Here is a 19,284-nt window from a genome sequence, read left to right on the forward strand (position 1 = left end):
CCTGGGTTATTGTGAAGAACTGGAAGTTGTAAACAGATATTAACAAAATATTATTAAATTACTATTCCAGTAAAACTATGCATGACTCATATCTAAAATTTTTAATTTAAATGTTACAAGTATACTGTTAATAACTGTTAATAATTACATTAAATTCAATGTTACTCTCAGAAAAAAAATATTGAATATCCTTAAACATTGGTCATTCTTGGTGATAAACCAAAAGAATGTACTTACTTGTGTCATTTTGGAAGATCAATGAAACCATTCTTTTTCGTTATAATGTTTCTGTGCATTTATATGTAGCAGAGAACAAGAAATATTTTGTTACTATTGTTTTTTCTGACATACATGACAGAGAGTCATTCACTGGGGATCAACACAATTCCACGAAGAAGCATTGTTTTTCCCATTGGTCTTGGGAGCTAAATTATGGAATCACACTTGGTTTCTTAATTGCACAACATTTATTAAACCATGAAATAATATCATGGATTGTATTAGACATAAACTTTTGGTTCATTGTGTCACATTTAGGCATATTTTCATTCTTACTGTTCTCTAGCCTAAAAAATGTGGAACTTGTAATAAGGAAAATAGTAAAATTGTCTTGTTCAACTCTGTGCTCAGTGCAGAATTTACAGCATCTACAGCATCAAAGGAATCTCCCCACTACCACTGATGTTCATACAAAGAAATTGTAAGGGAGCTGAGAAAATTAATAGCAATAGCATTTTGGATTATTTACTGCCTCATAGTGCTTTACAGCATTCTCTGAGTGGTTTACAAATGTCAGCATCTAGCCCCAGCAATCTGGGTCCTTGTTTTACTGATCTCGGAAGGTTGAAAGGCTGGGTCAATCTTGAGCTGATCAGGATTAAACTTCTGGCTGTGGACATTGTCTGCAATACTGCATTCTGACCACTGACCCACCATGGCTCTTGGTGGATTAAAGCAATCAGACCTCAGGAAGGAGGTGGATATTGACAAACTGAAAACTGTGATGGGGCAGGAACTCCTGCCAATAGGAAATTAGCCATGCTCAAGCTACAAACTTCCAGAGGAGCCTCTATAACACAGCTGAGAAGATGTGACATTTTTGTTCTTTTGTTAAACATCAATAGATCACCCATTGCTTTTGGGTGCACCCATTGCAACCAAAAGCAGAGCTGAGTCAGGAAGAATAGAAATGATTCCTATGGAATAGTCTTGAATATTGATAAGTGCATATCAATATTCTAATATAAGTATCTTAAAACAGGTAATGTAGTAATGTAGACAGATTAAAAGACAGATTAACAGAGGTGGAAGGGACCTTGTAGGTCATCTAGTCCACCACCACCCACCCAAGCAGGAGACTCTATACCATTTCTGACAAATGGAAGTCCAATCTCTTCTTGAAAGCCTCCAGTGATGAAGCTCCCACAACTTCTAAAGGCAAGCTGTTCCATTGGTTAATTATTCTCACTGTCAGAATATGTCTCCTTATTTCTAGATTGAATATTTCTTTGATAAGTTTCCATCCATTACTCCTTGTCTGGCCTTCAGGTGCCTTGGAAAATAGTTTGACCCCCTCCTCTCTGAGCCAGCCCCTCAAATATTGGAATACTGCTATCATATCTCCCCTCGTCCCTCTCTTCACTAGACTAACCAGGCCCAGTTCCTCCAACTGTTCATCATATGTTTTAGCCTCCAGTCCTCTAATCATCTTGGTTGGTCTTCTCTGCATTCTTTCTAGAGTCTTAACATCTTTTTTATAATGTGGTGACCAAAATTGGATGCAGTATTCTAGGTGTGGTCTTTCTAGAGCTTTCTAGAGTGGAATTAGTATCTCACTTGATCTTGATTGTGTCCCTCTGTTAATGCATAATAACAATAGGATCAACATAATAGGAGAAATAATTATTATTAACCATGTTTCTTATTTTTAAGCAATTATTACTATTTAATTTTTCAGTTAAGTTTAACATTTTAATTTATTCTTCTGAATAACTGTCATTGTCTTCACTCCCAATAAGTCTTCTGTTCAGGAATATTGCTAAATATGTAAAATGGTTTCCTCCCTTTGTATGCTAAAATTCTAATCATATTCACATGACATTGATTGCAATTCCATCTCTTCTTTTTATTTTTTTATTTATTTAATATCCTAGTAGTCATGATCTTAGGATCAGGAAAATATTGAGCATTCTTGATTTTGTGGTATTTTTTCAGAAGTCATTGTCATTTTACAACACAGATCTTTACTTACAAATCAGCAAATAGAATTTTCCATGTTTCCCATTACATTTTTTTCTGTAGAATACCTTCTTTTAATTGTAAAATATAGTTCATTTTAGCAAAAGCAACAGTTTCAACCAATAAGATTTACCCCGATACTACACTTCTTTTAGAACTGATTAATTTCTTTTGCATCCTACCTAGACACTCTTACCTTTCCTCAGAAGAAAGATTTGTACTCACTCAAATTTTCTTTAGAAGACAATACAATGTGGTTAAATATGACCTTTATTAAAGCAAATAACATGATTTTTTGAATTCTTAATTGTTTTCTGTGATTCTTCAAAGAATTGCTCCTTGGAGACTTTCTTTGTCTCACAGCATTATGGAAAGTTTTATTAACAAATATACAAATTCCTAAGATCTTTTACATTACTTTCTTCACTACTGTAGTAACTTCTAATTTTTAATCTTTACATGGGATCCAAGTTTGCATAAGAATGTATTTTGGAATTTTAAATACCTGGAAAGAGATATAGAAATATATGCATGTGTATACAAGTATACATGAATAAATAAATAGATTTGTACTGTATGCCTCAATTTTTATTCCTAAAATTGCATCTGAAACAGTCCCACTTGACTCCAGTTATGTAAGGAGTTGGACAAAAAGTAAAATATATACAAAAACACAATAAATATTTTTATTCTGGACATTTGGAAGTCAACTTGGTTTTCTTTACATGATCACAAACATAAATAAAACCCACCAAAGACCCATACAATTCTCAAATACTATGTATTGGAACAGGGCAATTATGATATGAAAGCCAGTTTGGTCTTTAAGGCATCAGGCTAGTCCAGCTGGATGACCTTGGGCCAGTTACTCTCCTCAGCCCAACTCACCTCACAGGGTTGTTGTAGTAGGGAAAGTAGGAGAAGGAATATGTTATTTGTAAAAGTAATACAATTACTATACAATAACAATTACAATGTTAAAGTTAAAATTTTGAGTTAAAAATTAGAAATTTCACCAAGGAGGCTAGAATAATTAACCCTAGAATTTTAATCCTGTTAAAAATTGGTTAAGAAAGGCAAATGGTGGTTCCTAAGGCACTAACCTAACTATGGTGAATAGTTAAGACGTTAGATAAGAAGGGGGATCCAAATTCAGGCTGCTTCTCATTTGTGGAAGCTCATTGGGTGACTTAAGATCAATCATTCTCTCTTACCCAAGTGTACCACAAACCATTATTGTTGTCAGAAAAATAGGAGGCAGAATCACCATGCATGGCACCTGCCAGTTCCTTATAGAAGGATGGGATTTATGTTTAGTAATTGAAACATTAAAAAAACTATTAAATATCTGAATAAAAAAAGTCACTCTCAGTGAAATACATTAGTCATGAACACAAAGAAACATAGCTGCAAATGTTATATCACATCACAGTTGTAAATGTATTGTGCTTATGATTTTATAAGGAGATTACTGATTGCAGTTGTGCTATGAAATAATTTTTCTTTTCAGCATTTTCTTGAGAGCCTTTTGTAGGTCCTTGTTCCTAAAGCTATAAATGATAGGATTCAAAATTGGGGGCAGCAGTGTGTACAAAACAGCAGAAAGCAAGTCCACAGAAGGAGTAGACAGGGATTTGGGCCTCATATAGGAAAATACTGCAGTAGTCATAAATAAAGAAAAAACAGTTAAGTGGGGAGTGCAGGTAGAAAAAACTTTATACCTGCTTTTAACTGTTGGCATTTTCATCATTGTGGAGAAGATCCAGGCATAGGAAGCAAATATAGATGTAAAAATAAATGAGCCAAAAAAAACCCCAACAACAAAGATCAACATTTGATTTATTTTTGTATCTGTGCAAGAAATCTTTTGTAACTGAGGAATGTCACAGAAATATTGGCTAATTGTGTTGGACACACAAAAGTTTAATCTAAAAGTCATACTAGTTTGCAAGACCCCATTGATCAGATTGCATATGAAGGAGATTGCTACCATTTGAACACAGGCATTCCAGTTCATTATTAGCTTATATTGCAGAGGATGGCAGATGGCTATATAACGGTCATAAGCCATTATGGTTAACAAAGCAAGCTCACCACCAACAAACATGACCACTAAAAAAATCTGTGTGACACATCCAGCAAAGGAAATCCCTTTGTTCTTTGTCAATGAAACAACTATGGATTTTGGAATTGTTGTAGAGATGGAACAAATATCTAAAAGAGAAAGGTTGACCAAAAAGAAGTACATTGGATCATGAAGGTGGTGGTCAGTTGCCACTGCTGTTATAATGAGACAATTCCCTGTTAAAGCTGTTATGTAAACAATAAGGAACATCACAGAATGCAACATTTGCAAATCTGGGTCATCAGAAAATCCCATCAGAACAAACTCTCTCATAGAAGACTGGTTGGCCATTTCATCTATTTGAATCCTGTGGAAATAGTTAAATGGTTAATCAATTTGTGAATTATAACCAATAATCAATGTGAATTTCCATCCAATTTTCTAATTGCTCATCTAACAATGTTGTGAGATTGGAATATCAACAGTGTAGGTCCCACAACTGAAATTCATGATTTACTGCCACAGATTGTTTGAAATAATCTTCTCCCTATTGACACTTCTCCTTGTAAGTAGAAAAAAATGAAATATGTAATATGGATCAGTCTGGACCCAGGCTCATACAATTTTACAGATATTCATGGAAACAATTATATCTGATGTCACCATGACTCTAACAATAATTATACAAATTATAATCTAATCTGTTGGAAAGAAAAAAAGTTATTATTTTAAGTAATCAAATGGCCACTTGTTTTCCAAGGTATTTTTCGACTGGAAGTGTCACAGAGAGACAGTCAGGGAATTTGCGAGCTCCGATGGGCTTTGCAAAAACCCAGACTGACGAACCGCTGTCAAGGGGTCTTCGGACTGGAACTGTCCTGTAGGGGTGGAGATGAAGGAGATGCACCTCGGAAGACCAAGAAGAACAGGCAAGTTCCTCAATGGTCAGAGGTAGCTCTCTAAGACTTGGTGGTGGGGGCGGCAGCCATTGCGGGTGTCACGAAGCTGGGGCAACCAGACTAAGCGTGGAGCAGGAGCAGTGATTTGATCGGAGTTATTGGAGCTGGGTGAGTGTCTGCCAACTTATAAAAAGAGGATTTTTTAAAAAAATCTGAAACCCCCAGCGAGAAAATAGCAGCTAATAAACATGAGGGGAAGGAAAGAGAACATTGGAGCATTTTTTAAAAATAGACAAAAAAAAAAAAAAAAAAAACACCCCGAAATAGAAAATTGACTTTTGAACAAAACATTTTGGAAAATAACTTGGAGACTTTTAAAATGATAGAAATTATCTCAAGACTGATTAGAGGATCGGAAAGGAATGATTAGATCCTTTTTCACTCCTCTTTTTCATGAACTTTAAGAAAAATAAAAAGAAAATGGACAACAAGCCTTGTTAGAAGTGCTGTATAAATAAAGGCAAGAAGGAGAAAAAAGAAAGGAAAAGGGTTGCTTAAATTTGGATTGAACTACAAAATTGACTTGGTACTCTCAAAGCTAAAAAAGAAAAAGAGAAACTAGTTAAGATTGTTAACACACTGAAACAAAATGGATACTTGCTAAATAACTGGAAGTTGTGGATTGCAAGAGAGACACCATCAGGAGAAAAAGGAACATTGTAACTTGGTCTGTGTTTTGGAAAATCGTGAACTTTACAGATAATAATTGTGAGAACTTTTGGGGAGGATCCCTTTGTTGCAAGCGGCTTGACTGAAAAAAAAAGGAACACTACTGAACTTTTAAAATTGGAACAATATTGATTTAAAAGGAATAAAATGGCACAGGAAATTAGAGAAATGATTAAAGCGATGTATCTGTCATGAAAATGGAAATAAGAGAAATAACTACAACGATACATGGAGAATCAAAATTTGAAGACAAAAAAAATGGGCAAGAACATGTGCAAGCTGACGAGGAAACAAAGAGGGTGAAACAATACACAGAGTCTGAAGATAATAAAGACAAAGAAAATGAGACCAAATATGAAAATGTATATGAATATGTGGATAGTGATAATAAAAAAGAGTTTTTTAAAGATTACATTGGGATTAACAATGAAAACAATAGGGAGGATAGAAAGGATATAAAGGATTTAAATGATTACACTGGGATTTACAGTGAAAAAACACAAAAAAGAGAAGGAGGAAACATAGGGCAGAAGAGAAGAATCCAGAACTTTTATATAGAGAATGACAATATTGGGTTAAACAGCGGGCTAAATAGTGCTGAAATAAAAAAAAAGAGAAAAGAGAGAGAGAACAATGAGCAACACAGGGCAAAATGGGAAAGATCAGGATTTTAAAGTGCAGGAAATAAGGGGAAAGAAAAAGATAAAAATAAAAAGGGAGAAAAGGAGGAGGAAATGAAAAGTATACATTTAGAACTGAAATATGAATTGTAGGAGCAATAATGGTAAAGCATATTATGGTGAAAATGAAATGTGTAACAATTGGAATATTATTATTTATACTTCAGAAACTTAAATAATGATGAGTTTTGTTCTTTTTTCTTATTTGAGAAATATGAATAAGTTTAAAATGTAATAAATGAAATACTGTTAATGGCTTATGGTGGTGTATATTAAAATAATTAAGTGAGAAATTGAAACAATACATAGGGGAAGCAAGTAGAAGACAACAGTCAGAAGACTTTGTAAATTTAATTGAGGAAATCGTAATAGATGAAATAATTTTAATGATACATTGTGATAAAAGTAGAAATGATTAAGATATGGTTTGGAGGAATTTATGGGGAAATTATTTGATGTATGAAAATGGACAATTGGAACAGCTATCGTTAGATTTGCTGTTTTTCTTTTTTCTTTCTTTCTTCAAATGTTTGAATATACAAATAGAAAAGATACATAGAAGTAATTGATTATATTAAAATGTTGGACTGTATTACTTAAAAAATGTAAGTTATAAAATAAGTCGGCTCACTATTTTTGTAAGAATTGAACAATTGTAACATCATAAAATTAATTATTTTGATGATGGATTGAGGTTTAATATAAAATAGAAGGAAAATTGAAATTTGGTTAAAATTAGAAATGAAAATGAAGGGTAAAATTGGTAAAAAAATAGATGAAATTAAACACTATGGCAATAATAATAATAACAACAACAACAACAACAACAACAACAACAACAACAATAATAATAATAATAATAATAATAATAATAATAATAATAATAAATGAGGCATTTTCCAGGGCGATTCCCTTTCACCCCTACTTTTTATACTCTCAATGCTACCATTGACAATCATTTTGAAGAAGATGAACTGTGGATACGAACTTGCAAAGAAAGGACTGAAAATCTCGCACTTGATGTACATGGACGATTTGAAGCTGTTTGGTAAAACAAAAGCTGAACTGAATTTATTAATTGAAAACACAAAATAATTCCGCCAAGACATTGGTATGCAGTTTGGAATTGACAAATGTGCAACAATAGCAACCAAAGCAGGCAAGATCATAGAAGAGGATGGAATAGAACTAGAGAATGAAGAAATGATAAAGGCAGTAAAATCAGAAGAAGGCTACAAGTACTTGGGGATTTTAGAAGCCTCTGACTTAATGCATAATAAAGTCAAGGAATTAACTTCAGCCAAGGACATTTGGCAAATTTGTAAGATATTAATGTCCAAATTGAGTGGAGGAAACATCATAAAAGCCATAAATACCTGGGCTATATCTGTGATTAGATACTCTGCAGGAATAATTAACTGGACCCAGATGGAGTTAGACAATTTGGACAGAAAAACAAGGAAGCTTATGACAATGAATCATGCCTTGCACCCTAAAAGTGATGTTGACCGATTATATTTACCAAGAGCAGAGGGTGGTCGAGGATTCCTACAAGTAAAGCAGACTGTGGAAGAAGAAAAATGCAGCTTGAATGATTACATCCAGAAAAGTGAAGAACCAATGATTAAGGAAGTAAATAAAGGAGGCCTTTTAAAGACAACTAAAACAAAAGCAGAATATAAGAAAGAAGTAATTGAGCAGCGAGCTGAAAATTGGAAACACAAAGCTCTGCATGGCCAATACTTGAAAAGTATTGAAGGCAAAGCTGACCAGAAACTAACTTGGAACTGGTTAAGATCAGGAGTACTGAAAAAAGAAACAGAAAGCTTTATTTTGGCAGCTCAAGAACAAGCCCTAGCCACAAACTGCATGAAGGCAAAAATTCAACATGTTACCACCAAAAGCAAATGCCGCCTCTGCAATGAGAAAGATGAGACAGTCGACCACCTGATCAGTGGGTGCAGCAAAATTTCACAAACTGGCTACCTACAATGCCATGACTGTGTTGCTAAGATCATTCACTGGAAATTGTGCCAGAAGTTTGGATTTGAGTACAGCAAAAACCACTGGGAACATCAGGTTGAGAAAGTTTTAGAGAATGAGAAACTCAAGATCTTGTGGGACTTTAGGATTCAGACTGACAGGCACTTGGTCCACAACACACCTGACATAACAATAGTTGAAAAGAAAAAAGTATGGTTCATTGACATTGCAATACCTGGTGATGCACGGATTGAAGATAAGCAGCAAGAAAAAATCACAAAGTACCGGGATTTGCAAATTGAAGTTGAGTGACTGTGGAAAAAGAAATCGTGTGTTGTCCCAATTGTAATTGGAGCCCTTGGAGCAATACCCAAAGGCTACCCTGCTATTTAGAAATTCTAAATTTGCCGGACTTGAACATTTTGACTCTACAAAAAACCACCTTACTCGGAACAGCTTACATCCTCCGATGATACCTTAACAATTCCTAGGTCCTTGGTTAGGACTCGAGCTGCTGAGCTATTAACCAGCCTCAAAGGCTGTGAATCTCACTAAAGATTAAATAATAATAATAATAATAATAATAATAATAATAATAATAATAATAATAATTTTATTTCTATACTGCCCTTCTCCCGAAGGACTCAGGGCGGTGTACAGCCTATTTAAAAACACAAGACAAAACAATGATTAAAAATTAAAATAATTAAATAGATTTGGCCCAGTTTAAAACCCCCAAAATTTTAAATAGCCCAATTTAAAATTATTATGTTGATAGCCCGGCCTGGCGGAACAACAGGGTCTTCAGTGTGCAGTGAAACACCCGGAGGTCGGAGATCTTACGTATTTCCAGGGGCAGTTCATTCCACAGGGCTGGGGCTCCCACAGAGAAGGCCCTCCCCCTGGGTGTCGCCAGCTGACATAACTTGGCTGATGGCACCCTGAGGAGACCCTCTCTGTGGGAGCGAACTGGCCGGTGGGAGGCTATTGGTGGCAAAAGTTGGTCTCGAAGGTACCCAGGTCCTGTGCCATGGAGCACTTTAAAGGTGATGACCAACACCTGGAATCGCACCCAGAAGACCACTGGGAGCCAGTGCAGCTTGCACAGGAGGGGTGTCACGTGGGCACAATGAGTTGCGCCCATAACCACCCACGCAGTCGCATTCTGGACCAGTTGGAGCCTCCAAGTGCTCTTCAAGAGGAGCCCCATGTAGAGAGCATTACAATAGTCCAGCCGGGAGGTGACAAGGGCGTGAGTGACCGTGCGCAAGGCATCCCGGTCCAGAAAGGGCTGCAACTGGCAAATCAGGCGAACCTGATAAAAGGACCCCCTGGCCACAGCCGTCATATGCTCTTCTAAAGACAGCCATGCATCCAGGACGACACCCAGATTGCGAGCCTTCTCTGTGGGGGGCAAAGATTCACCCCCAATAGTCAGCGATGGCACCTGCTGACTATATCGGGACGCCGGCAGCCACAGCCACTCGGTCTTGGATGGGTTGAGTCTGAGCCTATTCCTCCCCATCCAGACCCGCACGGCCTCCAGGCAGCGAGACATGACATCAAGGGCATAGTTGGGGTAGTCTGGGGTGGAGATGTACAGCTGAGTATCATCAGCGTACAGATGACACTTCACCCCAAAACCACGGATGATCTCACCCAGCGGCTTCACATAAATGTTGAACAGAAGGGGCGAGAGGACCAACCCTTGTGGCACTCCCCATGCGAGATGCCTCGAGGTCGACCTTTGTCCCCCTGCCAACACAAACTGTGAGCGGTCGGAGAGGAAGGAGAAGAACCACCACAGAACGGTGCCCCCTATTCCTAACCCTCTCAACCACTGCAGCATGATACCATGGTCGATGGTATCAAAAGCCGCTGAGAGATCTAATAGGATGGACAGAGGAGCAACCCCTGTCCCAAGCCCTCCAGAGATCATCCACCAATGCGACCAATGCCATTTCTGTGCTGTATCCCTGTCTGAAGCCCGAATGGTTCGGGTCTAGATAGATAGCTTCATCCAGGTGCCTGGGCAGTTGTCGTGCCACCACACTCTCAAAAACCTTCACCACAAAACGAAGGTTGGAGACCAGACGGTAGTTGGCTAATTCAGCCGGGTCCAGGGAAGGCTTCTTGAGGAGGGGCCTCACCACTGCCTCTTTCAAGGCGGCCGGAAAGGCACCCTCACTCAGACAAGCAGTTATAATCCCCTGGAGCCAGCCTCGTGTAACCTCCTGGGAGGCCAATACCAACCAGGAGGGACACGGGTCCAATAAACATGTGGCAGCACTAATCCTACCCAGAACCCTGTCCACATCCTCAGGAGCCACAGGATCAAACTCCTCCCAGGTAATGTTCTCAAGACCTACCCTCGTCTCCTCCCCCGGACTCACCCAGTCGGAGTCCAAGCCTTCCTGAATCCGAGTGACTTTATCATGCAGGAATTGCACAAAATCCTCAGCTCGACCCTGCAAGGAAGTATAGAAATGGTAATCTTAGTTGTAAAAATTAAAAAATGTTTAAATTTGTTAACCGGCAAAATACTCTGATCAGCAAAGATATACTGTATGTTTGTGTGTGTGTATGTGTAAAAAATAAAGAAAAACTTTTTTTAAAAAAAAAGTTATTATTTTAAGTAATCAAATGGCCACTTGTTTTCCAAGGTGCATATAACTGACTTTTCTTGGGGGTAGGAAGGAATCTTTCAAAATCATCACCCATCCTATTATTCTTCCTATTCTGATCATCTCCTTCATATTTTATATTGCCAGAACTGATCTGTTTGTTTCGTGACAGTATTTAAACAGGCTTCTCCAAAGTGGCCAGTAGGGATCCCTAAGTATCAATAGGGACTATTAATGAAAGTAGCATGTATTATCTAGTCCCGAGCCTCTACAAATGTCTTCCTATAAAAAAAAAGAAAAAGAAAGTCTGCGTTAAATTATTTTCCTATGATAAAATTAAGGAGTTTGATGAACAATCTGAAACTCCTGGAAAGAGTTGATGAACAAAATAGTTTGGTGATCCCTGATTTAATGCTGTATGAATGATCACTAGAAATTCTCATTGTATTATGATTCCAGCATTGGGAGATAGATTAAGCTTGACACTCCTTACACTTTTTATAACGATAGTTACAATTAGACACAGATCCAAACAACTTGAGATCAGGATATCTGGCTGACTATACTTATTGCTGAAAGCATTTAAGGAGAACCTATTGTAAGTACAATATAAGTTACATGCAATTGCTCAGGCTGAAAGCTTCTCTCCTCTGATACATATAAGAGGTAAAGGTAAAAGTTCCCCTTGCACATATGTGCTAGTTGTTCCTGACTCTAGGGGGCGGTGCTCATCTCCGTTTCAAAGCCAAAGAGCCAGCGCTGTCCAAAGACATTTCTGTGGTCATGTGGCTGGCATGACTAAATGTCAAAGGTGCACCCAGCAAAAGGTGGTCCTTATTTTTCTACATTTTTTAATGTGCTTTCAAACTTCTAGGTTGGCAGATGATCTTTGGAGGGCTCGGGACAGGGGTTGTTCCTCTGTCCTGGTCCTATTAGACCTCTCAGCCACTTTTGATACCATCAACCATGTATCATGCTGCGACCATTGGAGGGGTTGGGAGTGGGGGGCACCGTGTTGTGGTGGTTCTCCTTCCTTTCTGACCATATGCAGTTTGTGTTGGCAGGGGGACAGAGGTCGACCTCGAGGCAGCTTGTTTGTGGGGTGCCACAAGGGTTGGTCCTCTCGCCCCTTCTGTTCAACATTTATGTAAAGCTGCTGGGTGAGATCATCTGTGGTTTCGGGGTGAGATTCCATCAGTACGCTGATGACACTCAGCTGTACATCTCCTCCCTGGACCATCCCAATGATGCCCTTGATGTGATGTCCCGGTGCCTGGAGGCCGTGCGGATCTGGACGGGGAGGAACAGGCTCAGACTCAACCCTTCCAAGACCGAGTGGCTGTGGTTCCCGGCTTCCCGGTATAGTCAGCTGGTGCCATCGCTGACTATTGGGGGTGAGATCTTGGCCCCCTTAGAGAGGGCTCGCAACTTGGGTGTTCTCCTGGATGCATGGCTGTCTTTGGAAGAGCATATGACAGCCGTGGCCAGGGGAGCTTTTTATCAGGTTCACCTGATACGCCAGGTGTGTCCCTTTCTGGACCGGGATGCCCTGTGCATGGTCACTCATGCCCTCGTCATGTCACGTCTGGACTACTGCAATGCTTTCTACATGGGGCTCCCCTTGAAGAGCACTTGGAGGTTCCAACTGGTCCAGAATGCGGCCACGCGGGTAATTATGGGAGCAACTTGTCGCACCCACATGACACCTCTCCTGCGCAAGCTGCACTGGCTCCCAGTGGTTTTCCGGGTGCGATTCAAGGTGTTGGTTACCACCTTCAAAGCGCTCCATGGCTTAGGACTGGGGTATTTATGAGACCGCCTTTTGCCATCAACAGCCTCCCACCGGCTAACTTGCTCCCACAGAGAGGGGTTCCTCAGGGTGCAATCAGCCAAACAATGTCGACTGGCGACACCCAGGGGGAGACCCTTCTCTGTGGGGTCACCAGCCCTCTGGAACGAGCTGCCCCTAGATGTACGTATGATCCTCGACCTGCACACCTGTTGCTGTGCCCTGAAGACCCTTTTATTTCAACAAGCCAGGCTGGCCTAACATGAATATGAATTTTAAATGGGTGTATGTTAGTTTTAATTTGTGGGCCAAATTTTTGTATATCCAATTTTAATGGTTTTTTAAATTTTGTAAATTATATGTGTTTTAGTATGGCTGTACACTGCCCTGACTCCTTTGGGAGAAGGGTGGTATAGAAATCTAATAAAAGTCAAAGAAGCTGGGACAAATAACAGGAGCTCACCCTGTTACGCGGCACTAGGGATTTGAACCGCTGAATTGCCGACCTTTTGATCGACAAGCTCAGCATCTTAGCCACTGAGCTACAGTATCCCTTCTATATAATATATATATATATATATATATATATGTATGTATGTATGTATGTATGTATGTATGTAAGTTTTCACGGGTCTATATGTGTGTATAGTTAATATTTCGGGTTTCTTCCCATGTAATTGTGGATATATCCCTAAAAGGGTAGAAGCGACGTTTCGACAGAATCCCATCTGCCATCATCAGGCTTCTACCCTTTTAGGGATATATCCACAATTACACGGGAAGAAACCCGAAATATTAACTATACATACATACATACATACATACATACATACATACATACATACATATATATATAGCCATAGTTCAGTGAAATCTCAATTCACTATTTTCTAGGCTTTATCAGACATTAACCAGCATTTTGCTGTCTGTTGTAAGACTTAAGGGAGACTAAAATAGATCTATTTCTGGCTTATTTGACTTCATCAGTTAGCCACATTCTCATCTTATGACTCCTCCCTGTAACGGTGAAATATTTATTTTGTTCTTTTTTCGTAGGTCTATATGTGTATTATTGTTTTAGCCAGGGTTATTCCTACGTAAATCAAGATGTTTATATAGCCATAGTTCAGTAAAATCCCAATTCACTATTTTCTAGGCTTTATCAGACATTAACCAGCATTTTGCTGTCTGTTGTAAGGCTTAATTTCACTGAATTATGGCTACATACATACATACATACATACATACATACATACATACATACACACACATACACACACACACACACACACACACACACATGTATGATGAATTATTTTGCTTCTGAAGTTAATTTTTCTACTACCTCTTTTTTCCTGGTATGTTTGTATGTATGTATATATGTATGTATGTATGTATGTATGTATGTATGTATGTATGTATGTGGTAGATTGATATCGTTTCAAAATTTTTGAAATAATGTAAGAAGTATGATATGCATTAAATATTATTACTGCTATTTAAAATGATAATGTATATGACCCTTAATCCACCATTCAGACAGGTCTTGCAAATGTCTCCAGAGACAGATGTTGTTCACATTCCTATCAAAACACTGTTAAATATATAATAATATAAATCTAATAATGATAACAGCATAGGTTTTCCCTATTCCAGTAAGAGAATAAATGCCTCATATTTTATTTATATTTGGAATTTAGCACTAAAGTCTCTCATTATGTAGAAACTTAATAATTACATTAAAGTGAACCAAACTGAACCAAATTGAACCAAAATGTTAAGCATGTTTAGAAACACTGGTCAAGGATGGAGAAAAATTAAAAAGATTGTACTTACTTTGGTTTTTTTTGAAGATCAGTGTGACCTTCTTGGCTGTGATCTTACTGGTGCATTCGTATGTAGCAGGGAAGAAGAACTATTTTGTCACTGTTTCTTCCTGTAATATTTCAGAGTAATTCCTTGGGGATTACCATAATAATTCCACAAAGAATCATTGTTGTTCACTCTGGTCTTAGGAGCTACTGTACATTGTGGAATATACTTAATTTCTTAGTTGAACATATTAAGCCATAAAATAATATCAGGGCCTTGCTGTTTTTAAACACCAATTTGTGGTTTATATCACATTTACACAGAGTGTCATTCTTTCTGCTCTCTAGCCTAAGTAACTTCAGAGCATTTTATCAATAAAGAAGTAAAGTCATCATGTCTAGGTCTGCTCAGTGCAGAATTTACTACAACATCAAGGGAATTTCCCTACTGCCACTGTGGTTGATAGAAATAAATTGTGATTGAGCTGAAAAATTAGAGCAACTACATCTCCTCAAGGGGCAGACATTGACAAGCAGAAAATTGTGTTCAGGGCAGAAATTCCTGCCAGTGGAAAATTAGCCATACCCAATTTACAAACTTCCAAGGGATCCACTACAATTATTTCAGCACTGCTCTTTGCTCTGTTGCCCAACATCCTTTGCTCTTTTGCCCAACATCTATAGATCATTCACTGTACAAGAGCAAAGAGTGGGGGGGATGTTGGGTTTTGTATTTGGGGTTTTAGTTTTGTAAGCTACCCAGAGTCACCATGTATGATTTGGGAAGTCATACAAATTTTCTAAATGAATAAAGATTTTTTTTTTAAAAAAAAAATCTGAACTAGGAAAAGCAGAAACGGCTTATATGGAGTAGTCTTCAAGAATTCATAGATACACATAGATGATTATGTTTTCATAATCTCAAAGCAACAACTATAGCAACAAAACAGAAGCAATAATAATTATATTTTCTTAAGCAATTGTTTATTTTTTAATTTTTCAGTTTAAGTTTTTATTTCAATTTAATGAGGGTATACATAAGGAAATACAAATTCCATTAGCTTCATTTTTTTTCATTGTTGAAAGATTGCCTGATTTCTATAGATCGCTAAAGCAGAGTTAACCATGAATTCCTCCAAATATGCTATAATTTCCAATTTAGGAGATGATCAAGACAACAATTCATATTTCTGTCTAAATGTCTGTAGGGATAGTTTATTTCCTTCAAGTCAATACATCTCACTATTATTTCAACCTTTAAATGAGCTGTGCTGGGAATCCTAAATATTGCCTTTAAATCCAATCTTGAGTATTGCCATTTACAACTCTTACTCAATTTGACAATGCTTATCTTAATCAAGATGGACATCCTGAAATATCACAATGTTGTGTAGTCAATTGTCTTTCATCAAATCTCTGCAATTTATCTGCCTAGTCCCCAGCAAGCATTCTGAACTCAAATACTCCATAAATATACTATTATATAAGTATTTTTTTTTCCTCTGAATAATGACCATTGTCTAAAAATAAAAGTAAAGATTTCCCCTGTTCATCCGTGTTTGATTCTGATTTCCTCGGTGCTAACCAAGGAAATCAGTATGGTCTGAAGACACTTCAGTATACATATCTCAGTGTGTTCTTTATTTACCAAAGTATATATTGGATAAAGCAAAAGGAACTGATACTATTCCAAATGATGTTCTATAAAGCTATATTTTATAATAATTTGAAAAAACTTTATGATTTTTTTCTCTAACTTATGTTATGTTTAATTTGATAAAAAAAAAAAGAATTTTCCATATGAAATTCAAATCAAATATGTCAAACACTTTTCTTTAAAAATATATTTATTAGTTGCAGGCTATTCAGGCTAAATATACTAAAATTATATTTAGCCTAGAATGCTATTCAGAAACAAAGTTTGTCAATGGCGAAGCAAAACAATTAACTTGATCTGGACTTCAGCATTTAAAACTAATCAAGTAGTAAATGAGAAGAAAATTGTCAAGGAAATGTACAATTTATGTAAGGTAATATATCTAAAATATTTTTTCTTAAAAAAACACTATTTAAAATAGTAACCAATAATCGCATTTAACTTGGTAAAATAGTTCTGCATAATAAAATCCTTTTTATCTTGATACATGTGAAATGTGTTAATTCGAATGATACTTGATTCATTAAGTCCTACCACATCTGTATAGATACAATTTGTTTATTTCAAAATATTTAAATATATCCAACTCCAAAATGACCCAGAATGGCTTATATTACAAAAGAATAAGAAACATTAAACAAGTGAACAAGAACAAAAGTGCATTATCAGACAAAAAGAAACTTCATGTCATATACAAAGTATTTCGATAAGAGCTCCACAATCACTCTACTCCAAAACTGGAAAACTTGTCAGGTGTTTAAAGCCTTCTAGGAGAATATTAAGGAAGGGAACCTCTTGCATTGCAGGACAAGATAATCCAGAGGATATGTTTAATCTTTATAAAAAGTTGATACTTTGCCAACAATCTATACTGTATATGACATTTTGCAGTAGTTTCAAGACAGCATTTTGGATGTCTTTATTTCTGAGGCTATAAATGATGGGATTCAAAATTGGAGGCAAAATGGTATAAAAAACAGCAGACAATAAATCCACTATAGAAGATGAAAGTGATTTTGGCCTCATGTATGAAAACACAGCTGTGATTATGAATACAGAAAAAACAGTCAGGTGAGGAGTGCAAGTTGAAAAAACTTTATGTCGGCTTTGGACCAATGGCATTTTAATTATGGTGGAGAAAATGTAACCATAAGAAGCAAAGATGAGTGCAAAACAAAAAGAGTCAAAAAAGAACCCAAGTACAAGTATCAGAATTTGATTGACTTTTGTATCAGTGCAAGAAATCTTTTGTAACTGAGGAATGTCACAGAAATATTGGCCAATCATATTAGAGTCACAGAAGTTTAATCTAAAGGTGATCCCTGTTTCCAGCACTGCATGGATCAGGTTGCAAGTCCAGCTGGCAACTGCCATTTGAATACAGGCATTCCAGTTCATGATCATCTTATACTGCAGAGGGTTGCAGATGGCCACGTAACGGTCATAAGCCATAATAGTTAACAAAGCCAGCTCACTACCGACAAATGTAACCATGAAAAAGACCTGTGTGACACATCCGCCAAAAGAAATTCCCTTGTTGTCTGTCAGAGATACAGCTATCGATTTGGGAAGTGTGGTAGAGATAGAACAAATATCTACAAAGGAAAGGTTCGCCAAAAAGAAATACATTGGACTGTGGAGATGGTGATCAAATGCCACTGCCATTATAATGAGACAATTCCCCATTAAAGTGATTAAGTAAACAAAGAGAAATATCACAGTGTGTAAAATTTGCAAATTCCAGTCATCTGAAAATCCCATCAGAACAAAATATCTCACAGAAGTGTGGTTGGTCATTCTACTTATTTTATCCTACAAAAAAAAAAAAGTTACAAGAACATGAAAGATGAGGAACATACCTTTAGCAATATCCCTCCCATCCCCTTGCAAGATTATACATTCCAAATATCCCACTCACATTGTCAAAGACTCAGATACAAACAGTTGCCATACTCTAGGCTAACAACTTTTTTTCAGTATTATTCAGATACAAAATAGGAATTCAGTGCAATGAGTCAGATAATATAAAACCAAATGTATAGCATTTGAAAATCAAGCTTCCAAAATGTTGGTATTCTTATTTGTAACCAAAAAAACAAAACAAAAACAAAACCAGCCCTCCCTGCCCTCTCTGCCTTTGTCTAAAATATAATAACTGGATGTTCTTGTTGCTTAGGAAAGGTGTAGAATTTGTGACATATAAATTTATGGATCTCCTTCAAAACTTTGAAACTAATACATAGAATTCTGAAGTATTCCAGAAATGCATAGAAAACAATAATAACTGGGGAAGAGAGGATAAATAAGAATAATTAATTTATTAGATCAGCAGAGGTTTTATATTAATTACATAAACTTCTGACTATCTTAGAATTGTTTATAGTTTACTTCAAAGCCAGATACATGGAAGGGAAGAATATACTTTTAGATTGTGTCCTGTGTTCTCCTATCCGAAAAGTAAATACCACATTTAAAAAGTGTTTGATTATACTGGATTTCACATCACATTGATTACAGATCAGTCTCTTCTGAGAACTTTATTTATTTATTTAGCATGCTAGAAATCATAAATTTCCTTGGAATCAGATGGAATTCTTTTCTCTTCAGAATATTAGCTAATTGAATGAAATTCTTAATGAAATAGATAAGATTCATCCTTATATTTTGTAGTATTTCTATAAAGCTCATCAGCATTTTGAAATATGAAACAAATCTTTACTTACAAAGTTTGAGTTTCCCATCTTTACAATTACATTTTTCTCTCTAGAAAATATTTTAATTTTAAAATATAGCCATTTTAGTAAAAACA

The 19,284-nt window shown here is 36.8% G+C and overlaps 2 protein-coding genes across 2 annotated transcripts; both read right to left on the reverse strand.

Annotated features, from left to right (window-relative positions):
• Positions 1-3,662: 3,662 nt before the first annotated feature.
• On the reverse strand, positions 3,663-5,879 carry LOC117669023 (olfactory receptor 14A16-like). The gene has a single exon (XM_034423111.2). It carries the CDS (start codon positions 4,652-4,654, stop codon positions 3,725-3,727), a length of 930 nt encoding a protein of 309 aa, XP_034279002.1. The 5' UTR covers positions 4,655-5,879; the 3' UTR covers positions 3,663-3,724.
• Positions 5,880-17,312: 11,433 nt separating this feature from the next.
• Positions 17,313-18,289, reverse strand: LOC117668755 (olfactory receptor 14A16-like). The gene has a single exon (XM_034422816.2). It carries the CDS (start codon positions 18,270-18,272, stop codon positions 17,313-17,315), a length of 960 nt encoding a protein of 319 aa, XP_034278707.1. The 5' UTR covers positions 18,273-18,289.
• Between the last annotated feature and the right edge of the window lie 995 nt (positions 18,290-19,284).

The sequence above is a fragment of the Pantherophis guttatus genome, chromosome 4 (assembly GCF_059756535.1).
Source record: "Pantherophis guttatus breed Tessera chromosome 4, ASM5975653v1, whole genome shotgun sequence".
Classification (NCBI taxonomy): domain Eukaryota; kingdom Metazoa; phylum Chordata; class Lepidosauria; order Squamata; family Colubridae; genus Pantherophis; species Pantherophis guttatus.